The following is a 21,559-nucleotide window of genomic DNA, read 5'->3' on the forward strand; positions in this document are numbered from 1 at the left end:
TTAATCTAACCAAACATTAGAATGGTTATTATCATTTCATTTCTACACATTTTATATTTACAATCAAACAATATATTAAGAATGGTCATTCTATTCCATTCCCACTTGCATTCCATTCCATTCCTGTATACCAAAAACAACATAGGGGTGTTATGTGCATATTACCTTATATATATATATATATATATATATATATATATATATATATATATATAAAGCTTTTTTCTCTATATATCTCTAAACTTTTTGTTTTGAAACTTTGAGAATTTGTAAAATAAAGATTTAAATTTTTTGAGATTTCAGTTTATTGTTTTCTATCCCAATATTAGTGTGTACTGGTTTTCGGAGTTTGGAGCTGATTTATTTTCTATAGTTTGCACTTTATTTTCTATTTTTATCTTTACTTTTCTTTTATACTTTTATTTTTTATTTTTATCTTTACTTGTCCATTGTCGGCGTCCTCCAATAGTATCATTTTCTATCATTTTACAAAATTATTATTTTTTATATATTTTATAAATGGTTTAGTAAGGGTAATTTAGTTAACTTAAGGTTTAAATTTGTCAGAAGAACCTATTTGTACTAAATTGAAACTTTAGGGGTTTTTTTTTGCACGAGAGTGGCGCCCTTCAATAGTGTCTTTTTCGGTCATTTTACAAAATTATTTATTTTTATATATTTTATAAAATAATTTAATACGGGTAATTTAGTCAACTTAGGGTTAAATTTGTCAGAGAGATCTATTTTTCCCAAATTGAAATTTTATGAGTATTTTTTTGCACGTGAAGGGTGTCCTCCAATAGTGTCGTTTTCAGTCATTTTATAAAATTTATATGGGTATAAATTTGTCAGAAGGACCTATTTGCGCCAAATTATTTTTTGCACGTGAGAAATGTGATATGGACTATAAGCATTCTTTAGAAGTATTTTATGCAATTAACCCTAAAAACAATCCAATTTGTCCCGGTCTCTTTATAAAAAAATTGATTCTAGTTCTTAATGATTAAATTAAGATAATTACCAAATTTTAGAAGAATTGGAACAATGTAACATGGAAGGGAAGAGAGAGATCGAGTTTCTGCCTATTATTCGATCTAAGAATCAACAGAATTAGGTTATTATAAATTTAATTCAGTTCTCTTTTTTATTTTATTTTTACCACAAAGTACTTAAACCTAAATAAATCTTTCAAAATTTTTTTAAAAATTAGAGTTGAGCCCTTAATTACGAGAATATGTTGTGCGACTTAGGCATAATTGGCATGCTCATTCAATGAAAATGTATCATACAATAAAATTCGCCACACTTATAAAAATTGCTTTTAACAAATTAATATTTTTATTGAATGTATACCCGACTCACTCAATATTCAAATTACAATTGGAGTATTGGGTGTGTTGCCAATAACTTCTCCACGCACTCAAATAAGAGGGTAGCGGGCTTTGACTCGTTCAGAGCAAGATGCGCAAACTCGGATTGATTCAAATGCTCAATCAGAATGATGAGCACTGAAAAGTGTGTATTTAAACCCCTTAAACTTAGGCATTCTAGTACCTTTATCTATCTTACTTTATCGTTTTAGATTGATTTCGTATTATTTCCTTTTTCAGGCACTTATCCCGAAAATAAGCTAACTCAGCCAAATAAGAACTTAATTGAAGCAATTCTGGGATTAAACAAAGAAAGGAGCAAAGTGGAGAAAGAGGGAAGCAAATGAAGCCAAAGGTGACAAGCAGCAAAGTTCGATCGATCCAAGTTCAAGGTTTGATCGATCGAACAATGATCGATCTCAGCACTTCAAGATAGATCCATGCCTTGACCCAAAAACATAAAGTTCCAAAAGTTCGATTGATCCAACACCATCCTTCGATCGATCGAACACTTTTGTCCCTATTCAAATGATTGATCCTATCCACAGCTGTACCACCCACTAACCACTTTTATTATTTTCCCATAAATATACCGGATTTGTCTTTTTTCAAAAAGTTCAGCCAGTTGAATCAATCCAGCCTAAGTTCGATAGATCTCAGTGTAATAACCCTAGTTTTCAAAAGGACAAAATGGGAATTTAATTTTGCATTTTGGTTTTTATTTTAATTTTTTTTTATTTGATTATATGACTTAGGTGTTTAAATTGATTGTTTTATGTGGGAACTTTATTTTATTATATTTGCTCAGTTGCTTAATTATTATTTATGTGTTTAATTTAATTATTGAATTGAAATTGTTTTAATTTAAATTATCAGATTAGTTTGTGGTTTTAACTGTAATTGTTTTATTTGTGAGTTAATTTAATTATTTGATTAATTTATGGTTTAAATGGATTATTTTGTTTTGGTTTTATATAGAGTGTAAATTTAGGGTTTTATTTTGTGAGTTTTAGCCGTCATATGTTAGGATTGGAAATAGGGTTAGGGTGTTATAGACGGCTATATATATGTGTGTTCTTTTACGTCTGTTAAAAAAAAAAAAACCCTATTCACGAAATAGTATTTTTAGAGGAAAACAGAGAGAGTTTCGGAATATAATCTGGGAGGCTAAAGGAGGAAGACTGGAGGAAGAACAGAGGGGTTGCTTCTGGATGGAACTGTGAGCAGAGCAGAGGGGAAGCAGACTTAGAGAATCCTGAAACTTAAACTTAGAGACGACGCTTAAGGTTTCACACCGAAATCTCAAGGCAAGTTTCAGTCTATCTCTTTCCTGTAAACTTGTGTTCTGTGCATTCTAAATAGACTCCAAGACGTTAATTAAACATTAAAAATGGATGTGTTATGCATAATTAAATCAAACTGTAATCCGTGGATTGCCTTTGTTTAAACTGTAACTGGTTTGGTCTTAAAACTGTTCCGAGTGTGTTAAGTATTTGTTAATCAATTCATAAGGGTTTTAAAGAGTTTCTAAGACTATTTGGATTTAAAGTAGACCCTAAGAAGTTTAAAAACAATTCGGACAGAGACTTGGAATTTTGCCGGTTTTAAATAACTGAAATCGGTTCACGCATAAACTATTTTGATTATGTATTGAACTTCTGTAATTTAATTCCTAATGGAATGTGAGGAGTTTCTAGGCCTGTTTAGATTTAAATTAGACCCTAAGGATGTTAAAAGTGTTGGGACAGGGACTGGAAGCTTCGCCGGAAGCGCAGAAGACAATCGGACGAAGAAGAGAAGACGCATGGAGTAGAGACGGCTCTCAGGGGGAGAGAGCCGGCTCCCTAAGTGAGGGAGCCGGCTCCCATTAAAGTAGAGCCGGCTCTCCATGAGGGAGAGCCGGCTCTGGAAGATAAAGAGCCGGCCCCCATGGGGGGGAGCCGGCTCCCTTGAATAGATACCCCTTCGGGGGTATTTTCGGTATTTATTTTGCCCTTGGGGCCTTAAACAGAGTTTCTGAAAAATAAAGGGGGTTCTAAATACTTAAAAATTTACCTATTGGAACCTTTAAACAGTTGCTTTATGCTAGGGTTTAATTCTAAGGGGCATCATGAACATAAATAATAGTAATATGTATGCTATCCGGAAGAAGGGAAGGGAGACGGAAAGGCTAGTTGTTTCCGCAAATTCAATTAACTGATATAACGGATATTGTTGGGATTTTATAGCAATGATATCTAGGATATATATGAGTCTCAAGAGGTTGGTTGGGTTGTGGTTGTGGTTGACATGTAATTTTAAATATATATAGTTGCATGCTGTAAGGAGTGGAGGAAGTTCTAACTACTGGGTTGTTTTCACCAGTAAATGGGCTAGTATATTGTACCATTGGGGACTTATATGAGGTACAATTTGACTTCTCTGTGTTATACTGTATCAAGCACAGGTTTTAAGTTGGAGGATTAAAAGACGTCATATGATGCAAACATAAATTTTTATGCCGTCAGGGGGTTAAGGAGGTTTGCATTACTAGTCTTTGTTTTAATGATTTAAATGAACTAGTATGAGGGTATGGTTTGGGTTAAATGGTATATTGTGCTCAGTTCATAAGTCTGATAATCATTATACTCTGCTATGGTTGTTAATTGATAAACTGATTTAGTTTCTGTTTTGTCAATTGGATGGATGTGAATAGTTTAAATTGTTTAACAGCAATTTAACAATTTAACAGGAGTTTTATGATTATAATCATATACTGGATGCATAATAGGATCTTAATAATACCTGTTTTCTATTATGCTGGTTCATGGATATACTTGATGTTCTAATGAATGTGCATCACTGGTGGATCATTTGCATTATATGTACCGGTATGGGATGGTGACATATCAGGGATGAATTAGATCAAAAAGCTAAGTCCTACCCCTTCATACATACGGAATGGATTAACTAAAATAATTAAATCCTACATGGATGCATGTCCTGTCAACTAAAATAGTTGAACGACATAACGGATGTTTGTTTTATCTTTCTACATTAGGAAAGAATTTATATATATATTTATGGTACCGTGATACGAGCTTGAGTCTCCTGATCACGGTTAGGGTGCGTATATTGCAAAGGTTGAGTAGCTAGATATAGCTAATGTTCCCTGGTAGGTCTAGGTACTTGGCCGCTGAAAAACGTGTTTTATATGTCAGCTTCTACCCAGGCTGAACTATGTTATAGGCTAGTGAGCATCCTATAGTGTGTGTATATATATATGGACTATTGTAGATATTGCCGAGCTATCAAGGATGTATCTGCGTATCGGGTTTATGTACGGATTGTAGTAGATTGGAACTTGCATGTGGGCCTGACCCACTTCTATTTTTCAGGTATTCGCCAGTACCAGGCTTAGAGTTTGATCGTGTTGATGCAGATACAGACACTCACTCTTCCGGTTACATAAGATTTCCTTTCTATTTTGGTTTTGGATTTTAATTCTGTAAATTTATTTAAAGTTTTGGAATTAGGGGTCCATTGAGTGGATTCCCGAGTTGTACAGATTTAAATTATATTAATTTATTATTTAAGGTTCGAGGATTTTCATTTTAGTTTTCTTTCAGCGCATTATTATCTTATTCTTAATTTAGTTTTATTCTTACTTATTTACATATTAATTGTCTGATATCCCTCGGATCTGTGCTCGGATTTGATCACCCTTGGCTCTAGAATCGAGGGGTATCACACTCAGCCAGTTCGATCGATCCAAGTCTAAGGTTCGATCGATTGAATTTCCTCCAGTGCGAAAAAGTTAAAATTCCATCTCATTGAAAGTTGTCATTTATCCAATCATTAGGGAATATTGTGTGCACGACCCCAGCTCATTTTATGTGTCATTTTGACCTACCTATATAAGGATAAGGATTGCTTTTTACAAAAGGAGCCAACATTATTTTCATATCATCTCTTGGAGAGCAAGTTTAGAGGAGGAGGAGGCTAGAGACACCATTGGAGTTTTTCATCAACAAGGAGCAGATTTCAACCATGGAGTTAGCCCTTGAGGGTTGGAGCATCATCACCATGAATGGCTAGACATCCTCTTGGGGCTAGAGTTAGCCCCAAGCATGCTTTCTATATCTTAATCTTGTGTATTATTGAGGGATTAGTGTTGTAATTGATGTTTTGACACTTTGATATATATAGATCTTGTTTATTCAATGATTTATGTGGTTTAATGTTTCCAATCAATTATTTTATTCTATCCATATGTCTATGTATGCTAGAATAGATGTTTATGTGTTTACCTCTATTTCTTGTGTAATTGATGCATGTCTATGTGTATTAATGCTATGAATTTAGGGATTGTCGAAACATTATGCATAAAAGAATGCTCTTGTGATTTTTTAGATGGTCCATGCTCATTTCTTGATGGATTATGCCTCTCCCTTAGCTTAATTAGTTTAATTTCGTGTCATTAGTTTAATTGTAGTGTAGTGATAGCATAGTTGTTAGATGAGAGGACAATCTATGCTAGTTGTTTGATATTCTATACTTTTGAATGCAAATAGCATATGTCTCTAACTTTGTGGTGTATTTGGCTTGTGAGCTTAATGAAAGGATTAATGACTTGCTAGATATGTTGTGCTTTTCACATGCTATTTAGACAATATATACTTAATTGCTAGATATATTGTGCTTTTCACATGTTGATTAGACAATGTATGCTTAATTGGTCACCTTTGCTAATTTAATCAACCAAACACACACACACACAAATATTGCAATACACTTTACCCTCATTAGTCACTAGTTGGAAGTGTAGAAAAACATTACTTGGTGGTGACCTCTAAACCCCAAGATCTCTCTCTCCCTTGCTTACTCTTTGTTACATTCAATTACTTAATTTAATTTAGTTACTCTCTAGTTTAATTAACCAACCAACCATTTGTTTGATCACTCGACCTACTAACCCTAATTGCGATTCCACATTCAAGTACGACTCCAATCTCTTGGGACGATCCCTACTCACTCTTGCTACTTTAGTAGTAGTGTTGGTAGTGGTTTTTTTTTATAAATTTAAATTTGACATAAAAGGCTTTTCTTGAACCACACAATCACTACATCAATTTTGGCGTACAAGGAACGACCGTCGTCACAGAACAAGTCCAACCAGGCTAATCTACTTCATAAAAATTAAAAATAAAAAAAAGTTAAAAGAAAATGTTGTGATTGTTAGAAAGGGGGCAAAAAAAAAAAAAAAAAAAATCAATTTTTTTTTAATCAATTATAGAAACTAAAAAATAAATCTTTTTGATTGACTAGATGAAAAATACGACAGTACTGTTTGAAAAATAATTGATGCCTATCTAAACAATTGAAGAAAAATAAAATGCTATAAAGCAATATTATTTTGTTGACTTAAAAAAAGTGTTATTACAACCTCCCATTACCATCTACTCATTTATGAAATGCATGATATTGCAACCTCCTATTAATATGGATTGTCAGAATTTTGTTTTTCCACTTTATTCAAAATATGGTAAGAAATTATTAACATTATTTTTTTTATTTTATTTCTTTCTACTAAGGGAAAGAGTCATAAAATTGTTTCAGGTTACATTAAATACATATTTACGTAATAATTTGTAGGGAAAATTATATTTTAGTGACCAAAATTAAACATAATTGTTCTATAATGATCTTAAAGTCAAGAAAAGGTAAATAGTGACCAATACTGAAACTTAATTGATATTAAGTGACCATTTGATGGTTTATTACCTAAATAACCTTCTTATAATATATTATTATGCAAGTGGACAAATTTACCCTCTACATTGACCTAAATAAACCCTTAAATAAATTGACTAACAAAAGACGATAGATTATTAGCGTGAGTCTCTGAAGAGAAGATCAAGATGGGAGAGAACTGAGGACAAATGTTCTACATCGTTTTCTTCAAGGTTCTAAGAGGCAGGACGAGAAAATTGTAAATTTTCTTCTTATTCATTGTTTTCAAGGTATAGTTATTATGCTTTAAAAGTTGACTTGTTTGAGAGATCTTCCTTAAGATATAAGATTGTAATTTTTAGAAATTTTTTAATACTATTGAGTTATAGTTTAAGAAATAATTACCATTATTGATTAATTTTAAAATTTTGCCAACTGTTTAGGGGTGTTTCAAAAATATGCACGTACATTAATGGTTTGCAAATATGAAGTTGTCATATGAGTTGTTATTGAAATTGTCTGTAGCCCTAACCACATCCTATACGTAGGCATGAACTTAGAATCGTTTAGAAAAGATGATATCTTAAAGTAACAAAGTGAGAAAGGACCCGCCTCTATAAATATTCTATAAAGAACATTTTGGAATGAAACTTGATTTCTTGATTTGCCACTGTAAATCTTTTTGCTTTCATGGTGGAGAGCCTTGAAAAATAGATAAATGGTGGAAAAGAGATAATGTTGATAAATAAACCTTGATTTTTTAAATTGGTAAATTGCAAACTAAAAAGGAAAAAAGAAAACGTTGGATTAGAGAGAAAGAAAGGTGGTAGGAGGATGAATTCAATAAGTTATTATTTGTATTGAATGGCAATTTTGTTATTTTAAATTTATTTTAAAAATGTTTATCAAACCTTTAAAGTATTTTTGACCAAATTATCCTCAAATGGTCACTTAAGATCAATTAAGTTTCAACATTAGTCATTATTCACATTTTCTTGACTTTAAGATTACTATAGAGCAATTATGTTTAATTTTGGTCACCAATATATAATTTTCCGTAATTTGTATACATATAAATTAGTGTTAATAAAGTATACATATAAAGAGAGACATAAATGATTATATATAGAGAGATTGATATTTTTGGGATGAGCTAAATTAATAAATTACATATAATGAAACAATTAAGAAAAAAATTTAAACAAACATATATTGTATGAGTGTACAAGGGAAGGAGAAATTTAGAGAGGCAGTTTTACACATTTCTAAAATATATATATATATATATATATATATAATAAGGGAAAGAAAAAGTCCAAGGGGGCACATGCCTGTTGTCCCTATTCCTCTTTGTACTCCTGATTAATGTTATCCATTCTTTTACTTGCCCTTTTATCTAGTTTTAGTATTATTTTTAAAATTCAACATATTGAATACATTATTTATGAATTTCAGCACACTTAATTCATCATGATTTGATTGGAAATAAACACATTATTTGTAAGAATAATATATATATCTATATCTATATTATTATTAAATGTGCAAAGTGTTTAGTATTTATTTATTAATTGATATAAATTCTATAACACACAAAATTACCTAATAAAATTAAAATTAATTCAAATTACAAAGTCCCACGTTGGTTTTAAGTAAAAAGGATTACATAAAAAACTCTTATAAAACTATAGAGATAAAGAAATAATAATCATACCTTCTCGGCCTTTAGGCTAAGATCAAGTGTAGTACTAAATTTTTTTGGGTTGACCTTTTGACTAACCTTTCTAGGTCTTTTGGCTAATATCAAGTATAGTAGTACTTTTAAGGGCAAAGTGTTTCAGTATTTATTTATTAATTGATATAAATTCTATAACACACAAAATTACCTAATAAAATTAAAATTAATTAAAATTAACAAAATATAAAAAGAGTTTAATTCAAATTACAAAGTCCCACATTGGTTTTAAGTAAAAAGGATTACATGAAAGCTTCTTATAAAACTATAAAGCTAAAGAAATAATAATCACACCTTCTCGGCCTTTAAACTAAGATCAAGTATAGTACTAAATTTTTTTGGGTTAGCCTTTTGGCTAATCTTTTTTGGTCTTTTGGCTAAGATCAAGTGTAGTACTACTTTCAATTTTTTTGGGTCGGCCTTTTGGCTAACCTTTCTTGGTCTTTTAGCTAAGATCAAGTGTAGTACTACTTTCAAGGGGTACAGAAATTCAGAATTCTAGAGTAAAATACAGAAACTTTGCTAAAGAGTTTCAGTATTTTAGTATTTATTTATTTATATAAAAAAATATTTATTAATTGATATAAAAAAGTTTTTATCTATACTATTATTAGATGTGCAAAGAGTTTCAGTATTTAAGTATAAATTACCTATTTATCTATTTAATATAAGTTTTTTTAATAAAAGTAAATCTAATTAGACAAGAATTATTAAAATAAAAAATATTTATTAATTGAAAATTATCTAATAAACTCATATAAAGTATTTCAGTATTTATTTATTTATATAAAAAAATATTTATTAATTGATATAAAAATATTTTTTGTAAAAATAGTTTATATAAAACTCTAAAAATTACTTAATAAAATCAATTACATTCTATATAAAACTCTAATTTTTAGTTCAATATAAAAAGAATAGTTATTTTTTATGGATAATTATCACAATATAACCGGCCCGGCCCAGTTATGATTATGTAATTATTATTAATCCAAGAAGCCTATAAATAGAGGCATGAATGAAGGAGGAAGGGTACAAAAATTGAGAATTCTAGAAATCCAGAATTTGTAAAATACAGAAACTCTGCCAAAGAGTTTGAGTATTTATTTATTTATATAAAAAATATATTTATTAATTGATATAAAAAGAATTTTAATTTATACTATTATTAGATGTGCAAAAAGTTTCAGTATTTAAGTATTTATTTATTTATATAAAAAAATAATTAAAACACTAAAATCTATATAATAAAATTTAAATTAACCTATTTATCTATTTATTATTATGAATTTTTTAATAAAAGAAAATCTAATTAGACAAGAATTCAATTTAAAGAAAAAAAAACAATTTCTATAAAACTCTATCACAAATTACCTATTTTATTTTCAATAAAACTCTACCACACTAGACAAAGATATATTTAAGGAATTTCTATAAAACTCTAACACAAATTACTTATTTATCTATTTATTATGAGTTTTTTAATAAAAGGAAATCTAATTAGATAAGTATTATTAATATAAAAAAATATTTATTAATTGATATAAAAAGAGGTTTTGAAAGAGTTTTTATAAAACTCTAACACAAATTACTTATTTATCTATTTATTATGAGTTTTATAATAAAAGTAAGTCTAATTAGACAAAAATTATTAAAATAAAAAATATTTATTAATTAAAAATTACCTAATAAAATAATGCAACGTGTTTTAGTATTTCAGTATTTATTTATTTATATAAAAAAAATATTTATTTATTGATATAAAAATAGTTTTTGTAAAAATAACTTCTATAAAATTACCTAATAAAATCAATCACATTCTATATAAGACTCTTATTTTTAGTTCAATATAAAAAAAATTGTTATTTGTTATGAATAATTATCACAATATAACGAGCTCCGGGCAGTTATGATTATGTAATTATCACACATGTTATCGTACTAATCCAAGAAACCTATAAATAGAGGCATTGAGGTAGGGGCATAGAAATTGAAAATTCTAGAAATCCGGAATTTTAGAGCAAAGAGTTTCAGTATTTATTTATTTTTATAAAAAAATATTTATTAATTGATGTAAAAAAAGATTTTATCTATACTATTATTAGATGTGCAAAGATTTTAGTATTTAAGTATTTATTTATTTGTATAAAAAAATATTTAAAAAACTAAAATTTAAATAATAAAATTTAAATTAACCTATTTATCTATTTATTATTATGAATTTTTTAATAAAAAAATCTAATTAGACAATAATTATTAATATAAAAAAATATTTATTAATTGATATATAAAACAAAATAATTTTTGTAAAACTCTACCACAAATTAACTTTTATTATGGGTTTATTAATAAAATTAAATCTAATTCGACAATGATATATTTAAAGAAAATAAAATAATTTATATAAAACTCTATCAAAATTACCTATTTTATTTTCAAGAAAGTTCTATCACACCAGACAAAGATATATTTAAAGAGTTTCTATAAAATTTTAACACAAATTACCTATTTATCTATTTATTATGAGTTTTTTTAATAAAAGGAAATCTAATTAGATAAGTATTATTAATATTAAAAATTATTTATTAATTGATATAAAAAGAGGATTTAAAATAGTTTCTATAAAACTCTAACATAAATTACCTATTTATCTATTTACTTTGAGTTTTTTTTTAATAAAAGTAAATCTAATTAGACGAGAATAATTAGAATAAAAATATTTATTAATTACAAAATTACCTAATAATATCAATCATATTTTATATAAAACTCTTATTTTTAATTCAATAAAAAAATTATTATTTTTTATGGATAATTATCATAATATAACCGGCCCGCCCAGCCATGATTATGTCATTATCAGAAAAGGACACATGTCATAATCATATTAATCCAATAAGTCTATAAATAGAGGCATGGAGGAAGGGATATAAAAATTGAGAATTCTAGAAATCTAAAATTACAGAGTAAAATACAGTATTTATTAAAAAGAGTTTTTATTATGTGTAAAGAGTTTCAGTATTTATTTATTTATATATAAAAAAAATATAAACAATAAAATCTACCTAATAAAGAGTTTCTATAAAACTCAAACATAAATTACCTATTTATCTATTTATTGTGCATTTTTTAATAAAATGAAATCTAATTAGATAAGTATTACTAATATAAAAAATTATTTATTAATTGATATAAAAAGAGGTTCAAAAGAGTTTCTATAAAAAACTCTAACACAAATTACCAATTTATCTATTTATTATGAATTTTTTAATAAAAGTAAATCTAACTAGACAAGAATTATTGAAATAAAAATATTTATTAATTGATATAAAAAAGAATTTTTAAAAGAGTTTATATTAGACTCTAACACAAATTACCTATTTATTTATTTATTATATATTTTTTAATGAAAGAAATTATAATTAGACAAGAATTATAAATATAAAAAATATTTTTTAATTGATATAAAAAATAAAATAATTTTTCTAAAACTCTATCACAAACTACCTGAGTTTTTTTTTTAATAAAAGCTAATCTAATTTGACAAAAATTATTAAAATTTAAAAATATTAATTAATTGATATAAAAATTGTTTTTAAAAGAGTTTCTATTTAACTCTAACACAAATTACCTATTTATTTATTTATTATAAATTTTTTAATAAAAAAAAATCTAATTAGACTAGAAAAACTTTACCACAAATTACCTATTTTATTTTCAATAAAATTTAATATATTAGACAAAGATATATTTTAAGATTTTCTATAAAAACTCTAATACAAATTACATATTTATATATTTATTTTGAGTTTTTTAATAAAAGGAAATCTAATTAGACAAGTATTGTTAATATAAAAAATTATTTATGAATTGATGTAAATAGAGGTTTTAAAAAAGTTTCTATAAAATTCTAACACAAATTACCTATTTATTTATTTATTAAAATCTAATTATACAAGAATTATTAATATAAAAAAATATTTATTAATTGATATAAAAAGAGTTTTCAAAATAGTTTCTATAAAATTCTAACACATATTACCTATTTATCTATTTATTATGAGTTTTTTTTTAATAAAAGTAAATATATTTAAACAATAATATATTTAAAGAAAATAAAATAATTTTTATAAAATCTACCACAAATTAGCTGTTTTATTTTCTGTAAAACTCTATCACATTATCTATAAAACATTCAACACGTGCATCACATGTGCCTTTTCCTAGTATATATATATATATATATATATATATATATATATATATATATATATATAGACTTAGGTTTTTTTAAAAAATAAAAAATAGTTGTTTAATTAAAGAAACAAACATATTTAGAATAATTAATTCTATCCGATTATTGAAGCCTGCAATGACATAAACTCTCCATCTTCAAAAGAGGAGAGGAGAGGTTTGAGCCTACTGTGCGTGAATACTTACCTGATATAAAAAATAAAAATAAATAAATAAAAATTTGATCCTTTATCAACATTGAATATGGAAGGGATTGACTTAGTTGTAAAATCACTTGGGCTTTGGTGCCTTCCTAGCACCACGTCTCTATTGGGGCCACTCCTTCGTTGTCATACTTAGCGACTTACCCGGTCCGAGGATTAGTCTGGGCGAAGCCTCGGATACCCGAAATTTAAAAAAAAAAATAATAAAAAAAAAAAAAATTGAATTTGGACCTTGATGCTCCATTATAGTTGTGGTTTCTCTTCTTATATGATCATCATCTATATCTAACAGGATTTGCAAATCAAATCTTGTTGTTATATTATATGTGAGATATATATTTTATAATTGGCTAATTTCGTTGTCAAAAGAAATCCGATCGAGTTGTAATTTTTCGGTTCAAAATTTCAGGATTGAAAATTGGATGCGGATTTAAAAAAGCTCAAGTGTTCATAGTTTACTACACTTCAGGATGATGAGAACAATGCTTTAGGAAGGTATGTAAGTGAGAAAACACTTAGGAAGTTTTAGAATGTTGAAGGAATAGTAGGATTGACTTCTGTTTATTAGGAACCGGTAGGGATTTCCTGGTACCGGAAGCCAATTGTGGTTCAAAGAGGAATTCTTCACTGCCATTGCTGAACCAGTAGCCAAAGTGCATCGAAATTGACTCTGTCATTTCTGAACCTGTAGCCAACTTTGGAATCGGTTCAAGAGGCTGAGTCAGTTTAGGTAACTTGGTTTTCCTGTTTCGTTTTGATTCTTTTTTGGTCCAGACTTTCTTCTAAATCTTATGTACGAATTTTACTTGTTTTACAAGTATGTTTAGGTCTTCCAAACTTCTTCATTACTAAGGTATGGCTTTGAGGAACGTCAATTTAATATTTTGAGAAAGGTTTTAGAGAGATATAATTCAAAAAATCAATTAAATCTGATTAATCTGAATTTATATTTGAGAGCACACATTATATTCATGAGTAATCTAGTAGTGTTGTTCTCCATCTCATCGGAATTGGAGTTTGATTGAACATTCAGAGATTCCAACATAGAAGATCTATTCTTCTACAATGATTTCAGATCTTGAAGAAAATGAGTAAAAATGATCACACTTTTAAAGGGTCAAAGTATTTTAGAAGTGTTGTTTGATCTACCTTCAACCCTTCTACAGAGATCAAGAATAAGCCTGAGGTCAAGTGCTGTTGGATGGACGTCTCTAAGAAAGAGGATTATCTGCGATTGGTATTTGGTAGAACGATAAGGTGTGAGCCTGAGTCAAAGTTGAGTGTACTTTGTTTCAAACATAGTGGATCGGTTTACTTTGAATTGCATAGTCCACGAGGTTTTTCCGATACCAACAGTTGGTTTATTTTACCAACGGCGGTTTCCTCGCTAAAAATTCTGTAACTCTTCTTGCATTACTTTACAGTATTTATCTTTATGATTGTGGATGTTTAAATTGATCGTAGTGCTTAAATAATTTAATCAATCACAAATTGGACAAGTTGACCTATTAATTTAATCTAGGTCATTAAAAAATTAATCATAATTAAAACAACTAAAAGCTTCCGCAGGCGTTTAAACTATTTTCACATTATATAGATATAAGTTCATAGTGGATAACTGGCAAACCTCTCAAAAATAGATATAATTCATAGTAGAAAGGAAACTGGCAAACCACTCAACCCGAAAAGAAAGCTTAACTACAATACACATTAACTTTTATATATATATATTCTCGATTTAAACCCTCAATCTTTTATTTTGAAAGTTACCAATATGCTACTGCTATTCACGTCTTCACACGAGATTTATAATAATCACTGCCAGCATGGCCGGGGCTTGGAGGTGTGCCCTTCATCAATGGTAGCTAGAAAAAAGAAACTATGTCTGAATGCGGATAGATTCATCTTGCGGCTGTGTGGGGAGTGGGAGGTGACCCTTCTCCTGCAGGCTCTTGACAGTGTCATATAGGCATTGCTTCACTGGTGTGAACTCCAACCCTATGTCCTTCAGCTTTTGGTTCGAAAACTTGTAGGGTTTTGCTCTTGGCTTTGTCTCATCCTTGCACCTGCATTTTTAGACAAACTTAAAACTTTAGAAATGGTCCTTAAAACAGACAATAAGAAATCAATCGCGATAAATAATAATAATAATAATAATAATAAAAGAGCACTTCTAGCTATTCTATCTTACACCACTATAAAACCAAACACACCTTTGTGAAAAAAAAGAAAAAGAAAAAGAAAAGAAAAAGTCGGTTATTTATCTAGCTTATCCCTCCCAACACCATTCATATGTAGGCCATCATTAGATACAGAGAATTTTCCATATGATAGATATTATAATATATTAAGAACAATATTTGAACTCATCCCCACAATTTAGATCAGTGGACCTACAAGTTCCATAATCAATATTTAGCTTACTTGGTAGGGACAGGATACTCCGGGAAGAACTTGGCCAGAATCTCGACCACCTCACCACGGTGAAGCATCCTTTCGGTGCAAAGACATATGTATCGCCCGGATGCTGAAGGGGTCTCGTAGACGAGTAAGTGTGCCAATGCCACATCTTTGACATGGACATAGGCCTGGACCGAGTTGGCATAAGTCTTGGCCGAACCAGTCAAGTACTTGAGAATGTGAATAATGCTAGCATTGATTGTTGGTTGCAGCAATGGTCCCAGCACCAACACCGGGTTTACCACCACTAGGTCCACCCCTTTCTCCTTCGCCACCTCCCACGCCACCTGCTCTGCCACCGCCTTTCCATAGCAGTACCAATTCTACAAGTTCACATGGCATAACCATCATAAAGCACATTTTTGGCATTCTATTCCTACTACGAGTTTAAAAAACTAGGAAAAATGATTGAGAATTTGAAAGTCAGAGCTCTCGAACTGATTTATATTTCTACTACACTGGCCCTTTTCCAAATGTTGTACTAGTCGATTTTTTATACAATTGGTCAAATATTATTATTGAATGATGTAGAGGAAATTCTAAGTTTTTATAATAAAAGAGACCTTAGTGTTCTTGCAGAACTCAAGATCACTCCAGCAACTCTCATCAACCACTATATCAGGGTCCCTGTTAGGGTCCATGTACACTGCACCAATTGATGACGTGAAGACCACGCGCCGAACCTTGGCTTCAGCCGCTGCAATTATAACATTCTTAGTTCCGTTCACTGCTGGCTCCACCATTTGTTCCTTCAAATTGAACACGACACATACAATCAATCTCATGTCAACAAAGTAAAATAAATTTGCTCGGAGAAAACAAGGAAAAAGTCTACAAATTACAAACAGAACAGTTAAAATTCTCGTGTGACATTTATTCCGTGTAGCAATATAGATGGCTGGGATCAATTGGTTTGATCTCAACCCTTCCCCACTGCACCACAAATGCATGTGTAAACAGAACATATGCATACATAAAAAAATAAGCTATTTTTGAAACAGAACATATACATACATACAAGAAGCAGCTGTTTTGAAACAGAATATATACATACATATATACTGTAATATATATTTATGTAAGTTCATACCGTGGTATATTTATCTATTGTCACTTCAAAGTAAGTGAACAACAAAATTCCGTTTAAGTTCAAATATGTCATAGTGTCAGTCAAATTCTGAATAATTTTTTTATTTTGTAGACTAATTTTTTTCTACAAAATTTACGTATCATCTGATCCCCATTAATTAAAAGTGGGTTCAACTCAATTTCTGTCAGTCACCCCATATTTCTTTTTTTGAAAAAAAGAAACAGAGAAAAAGTTGTAGAACATCCACCCACTTGCATGAACTAATGATCTAGATTTAATTTAGGTGATTATATATACATGCATATGCGTATGTGTGTGCTTGTGTGTATATTTCCTGCATTTGGACAAATATTGATATCTTTTCTGCCATTTTCTCGCCAACCAAACAAAGGGTTGGTAGTAAATAAATCAAGAGAACTCACTGGATCATCAGTTACTGGTGATGCAGTGTGAAAAACACCATCACACCCATTAATGGCCTCTCGCAAGCTTCCGTAATCAAGAAGACCAGCTTTACATAGAGTCAGTCTCTCCTTTGCTCCTTCAAGCTCTCTCAAATGCGAGTTCTTTGGATCATCTGTGAGAACAAATACTCAAATATATAAATAGTTGTAAGAATACAAATATAAATTTACACTAACGTTTCAGGAGAATGTTAAGTATATATAGGATAATTTACCTGGATTTCTGACGGTTCCTTTTACGGTATACCCTTTTTCTAGAAGTAGTTTGACGATCCATGAAGCGATGAATCCGCCGGCACCGGTAACACAGACGGTTTGGCCGGAAACTGACGGCATGATGGCTTTTCCGGCTGAGGTGTGTTAGTTGGAAAAGACAATGGTCCTTGGAAGTTGAATGAAACGATGGCACAAAGAGTGCACTTTGAAATGTCGTATTTATAAAGAAACAAAAAATGGTTTTACTTACGCTTTGTTTGGATTGGGGGATTTAGAGAGATTTGGAGGGAAAAGAAAAGAAAGGAAAGAATAGTGTTAAGTGTGTTTGGATAGAGAGAATAGAATAAAAAAGAAAGAATTGGGATCCCTCCAAATCCTTCCAATTCCCTCTCAAACTAAATCATTTCAATTTTAAGAAGATTTGAGGGGAAAGGAAACACTTTTAAGTAAATTTTTTATTAAAGACAAAATTAGCCTTCAACATTCTTTACACAAAATTTATATTACACTCAAGTCCTAATCAATAATATTAGGGCGCAGCTTCTCTATCTCCTCCTCTCGCGTTTGTTTCTCCGGCTTTGGCTCTTTTGTAGCGCCGGTTTCGCCTCCTTCCGCTTCTCTATCTCTTCCTCTCGCGTTTGTTTCTCCGGCTTTGGCTCTTTTGTAGCGCCGGTTTCGCCTCTTCTCCAACTCCGACATTCAGGTCAGAATTCTGCTGTGTTTGAATCAATTTTTGGATTTCAGTCAATGAATTATGTTCTTATCTCTATTAAGTTCTTATTTTAATCATAAAGCTAACATTAGGACTTACTTCCATATAAAGATTGAGATCTAGATACCTTACAGTGTGTCCAGTGGTCCACTAAGCTTAATATAATCTTCATACCCGGTGAATCCAATCAATGTATTGAATTTGTTGCAGCATTATGGCGTGTTTGGCAACCCACGGAAACAATTTAATTCCATTATGCTAACCATATATTTTAAAACAGGTTTATTTGTCACACACACTCGAGGTTTAAATTTTAAATTATTTGGTTTCATGAAATAAGTTATCATTCATGAACTAGTAAAAATGAATCCTTAATTAAGTGGAGTTGTGGATTAATAATGTCCTACATGGAACAACCAAACAAAGTACGAAGCCTGTATCGTTCATATCAAACCATGTTGGATATTTAATATAATAATCAAAAGTATTAAGTAAGATATTTAATTTAATAATATAAAATAATGAATTAATAAATTGATGGAAAATGAAATGAGGAAGATCATATCTTCAAAACCTTGCTGGATATGTAATATGATAATCAAAAGTATTAAGTAACATATTTAATTTAATAATATAAAGTAATAAATAATAAAGGATAATATAATAATTTAATTATTATTCTTTTTTTTTCTTTGTTATTTATCCAAATATGAATATTAATTACAGTTGTTATTATTATTATTATTTTCTTCTAATTTTTTTTATTCTGCGTATCCAAACGAAACCTAACTCGCCAACCCAGGTAAAAAATTTGACAGCGAGATGTGAATTGTTGAGAGTTTTGAAGGTCAAATGAGTGGAAAATATCCTAAAACCGTGGACTCTTGGGAGAGGATTGTGGGATCCACATCCGTACAACTTTCAAAATCATTGAGGGTTGGATGGTCAGATCAAAATACACCATTCCAAATACTTAAAGAAAGGTAATCATTTCATTTAATGACGTTTAATGACGTATTCTAATTGGGTGGATATACTGTTGATATTGTATGTCGGGTTCACTCAATATTTATTAATAATCGGACTCCCTAACTGGTTCATCCAATATTTACTTAAAAGTAAGACTTTTTATGGTAACTTTATTTCAAAAGAAGTATAAGGGTTAATTTGGTTAGCGTGAACTTTTTAAATTATTTAATAATTTGACTAGCGTGAAAAGAAAAGTTTTTAAAAAAATGATATTCTTAGTTGACTTCTATTTAATAAATTAGGACTCCTACTTATATTATAACTTTATAACTCTTTAAATTAGGACTCTTAATTAAGTTATAATTTTCTAACTCTTTAAATTAGGACTCCATATATATATGCACACACATATTTTTATTCATAAACCAATTATTTATATTTTTTTATTATGCTTGTTGCATGATGTTTTTTACTTGGTACTAATTAAGTTACAATTTTGTGGCTCTTTAAAATAGGACTCTAAATATACGCACTCACATATATTTTTAATCATAAAATAATTATTTATATTTTTTATTATGTTTGTTGTATGATGTATTTTACTTAGTATTGAATTCATAAGGGTAATTTTGGTACATAAATTATTTTCCTTTCACTTTCTTACTAATCAAACTAATGAAACAACATTTTTTTACAAATTCTTTAAAAAAAATCATGCTAACCAAATGCACGTTAGAAACATAATTTTCTTTTCTTTTACTTCACTTTCTTTTTCTTTCACTTTTCACTATTAATTTTCGGCTAATCAAACGAACCCTATATTCTATTCTTTTAAAAAACGAGAATCTTACACGGAAGAAAATGTGTCTAGGTCAAAATTTCCTAGCCTCTTATGGTTGGAGTTGGTGGTATGACAACTCTTTTAGAAAGAAAGAATTTTCACACGAGCCATATGATCAACCTGTTGAACACGTTTAGACCAAAATTTCTTCTTTCACAAAAGTTGTTTTGTCATTTCACTTTAAATCCAACCCTTGATTTTTCTTATCATTTTCAGAAGTCATCACAAAATTTATATCCAAGTACTTCAATAATTTAAGTTAGGTCAGAGTATAAAATAGTAAAAAACGTACATTGTAGATTCAGGCCTTCAAATGCTGCCACGTGTTTTGTAAATGCTTCTAATCAGTTTTCCTCATCTTACTACCAACTTCACACAATCACCGGCAGTTATAGAGAAAATAGCAAGGAGCCTAGGACCATTTAAGACTATTTGGTTTGTTGAGTAAATGGAAAAGCCATTTGCCTCCGCTTTTGACGATCTTATGAACCAATTATTCTATTCTGATCTAATTTTTGTTGGTGGTTGGACTATAGTTTGTCGTATCAATTGATACACGATGTATTAGTCGATATGAGAATCTTTTTCAAAAATTTCATACCGATTAATTCGGTTAATTTGCACTGATTTTGTTCGAGTCCGTTACACCGTGATTACGAATCATGATTTGGACAATTCCTCTTCCACACACTCTTCTTTTTTATGGCGGGAAAATTTGTAAGAGGACTATAGCTTTTGGAGTAAATTACATTACCTCTCATCAAGTTTAAAAAAATTATACACAATTAAGTTAAATTATTGAGTATTCATTCTTTTGACTTTCCATAAACTTATTTATTGGCTGTCAAAAGGTTATTTTGAACTTGAAAAGTCAAAAACGCCTTGATTTTTATACAAGAAAAAGGTAAAATTTTCATACAAAAGAAGAATAAAATTGTCATTTTAAAAGATTTGATCAACATACCTATTGATGTCATTGAACACACAAGCCATATGTCACGAAAAGCTGAAAAAATAAAATGCCTAATTTGTCTTACACTTGAAGAGAGATCAATCAAATTTACTCTTAGTTTTGTATATATTGGGTCCCACGATACTGTTGTGTGTTTTTTGTTTTTGTTTTTTATTTTTTTTGGGGGGGGGGGGTTGTTATACCTACCGCTTGTATCTCAATTTCTCATATAGTTATATAGACTTTAGAATTTATTTATTTATTTATTTTTTTTTTTTTTTTTTTTTTTTTGCCTCTTTTGGGTTTGTTATACCTACCGCATGTATCTCAATTTCTCATATAGTTATATAGACTTCAGCATTTTCAATTGTGTTAGAACCATCCCAAGTCTTAGCTCATTGTTGAAAATGTCAATGGTAAGTAAATCTCAACGCCCAAGATTTGTTTTTGAGCATATTATCCACGTGCTCTAGAAGACCATGAAGACACATGGCAAGTCTCCAATTCATTTCTGAATCGTTTGATACAACAACATTGACAAACAACTATGTTTTCACATCAATCAACAGGAGGTGTTTGGT

General features: G+C 29.5%; 1 protein-coding gene across 1 annotated transcript; it reads right to left on the reverse strand.

Annotated features, from left to right (window-relative positions):
- Positions 1 to 14,851: 14,851 nt before the first annotated feature.
- Positions 14,852 to 17,676, reverse strand: LOC132284552 (cinnamoyl-CoA reductase 1-like). The gene is made up of 5 exons (XM_059786663.1): positions 17,504 to 17,676; positions 17,247 to 17,401; positions 16,298 to 16,483; positions 15,699 to 16,057; positions 14,852 to 15,340 (listed from the first exon to the last, which is right to left on the reverse strand). The coding sequence occupies exons 1-5, from the start codon at positions 17,622 to 17,624 to the stop codon at positions 15,154 to 15,156; spliced, it is 1,008 nt and encodes a 335-aa protein (XP_059642646.1). The 5' UTR covers positions 17,625 to 17,676; the 3' UTR covers positions 14,852 to 15,153.
- Between the last annotated feature and the right edge of the window lie 3,883 nt (positions 17,677 to 21,559).

The sequence above is a fragment of the Cornus florida genome, unplaced genomic scaffold, assembly GCF_030987335.1.
Source record: "Cornus florida cultivar Cherokee Brave unplaced genomic scaffold, ASM3098733v1 CherokeeBrave_3.0.0_Hap2_Chr11, whole genome shotgun sequence".
Lineage (NCBI taxonomy): Eukaryota > Viridiplantae > Streptophyta > Magnoliopsida > Cornales > Cornaceae > Cornus > Cornus florida.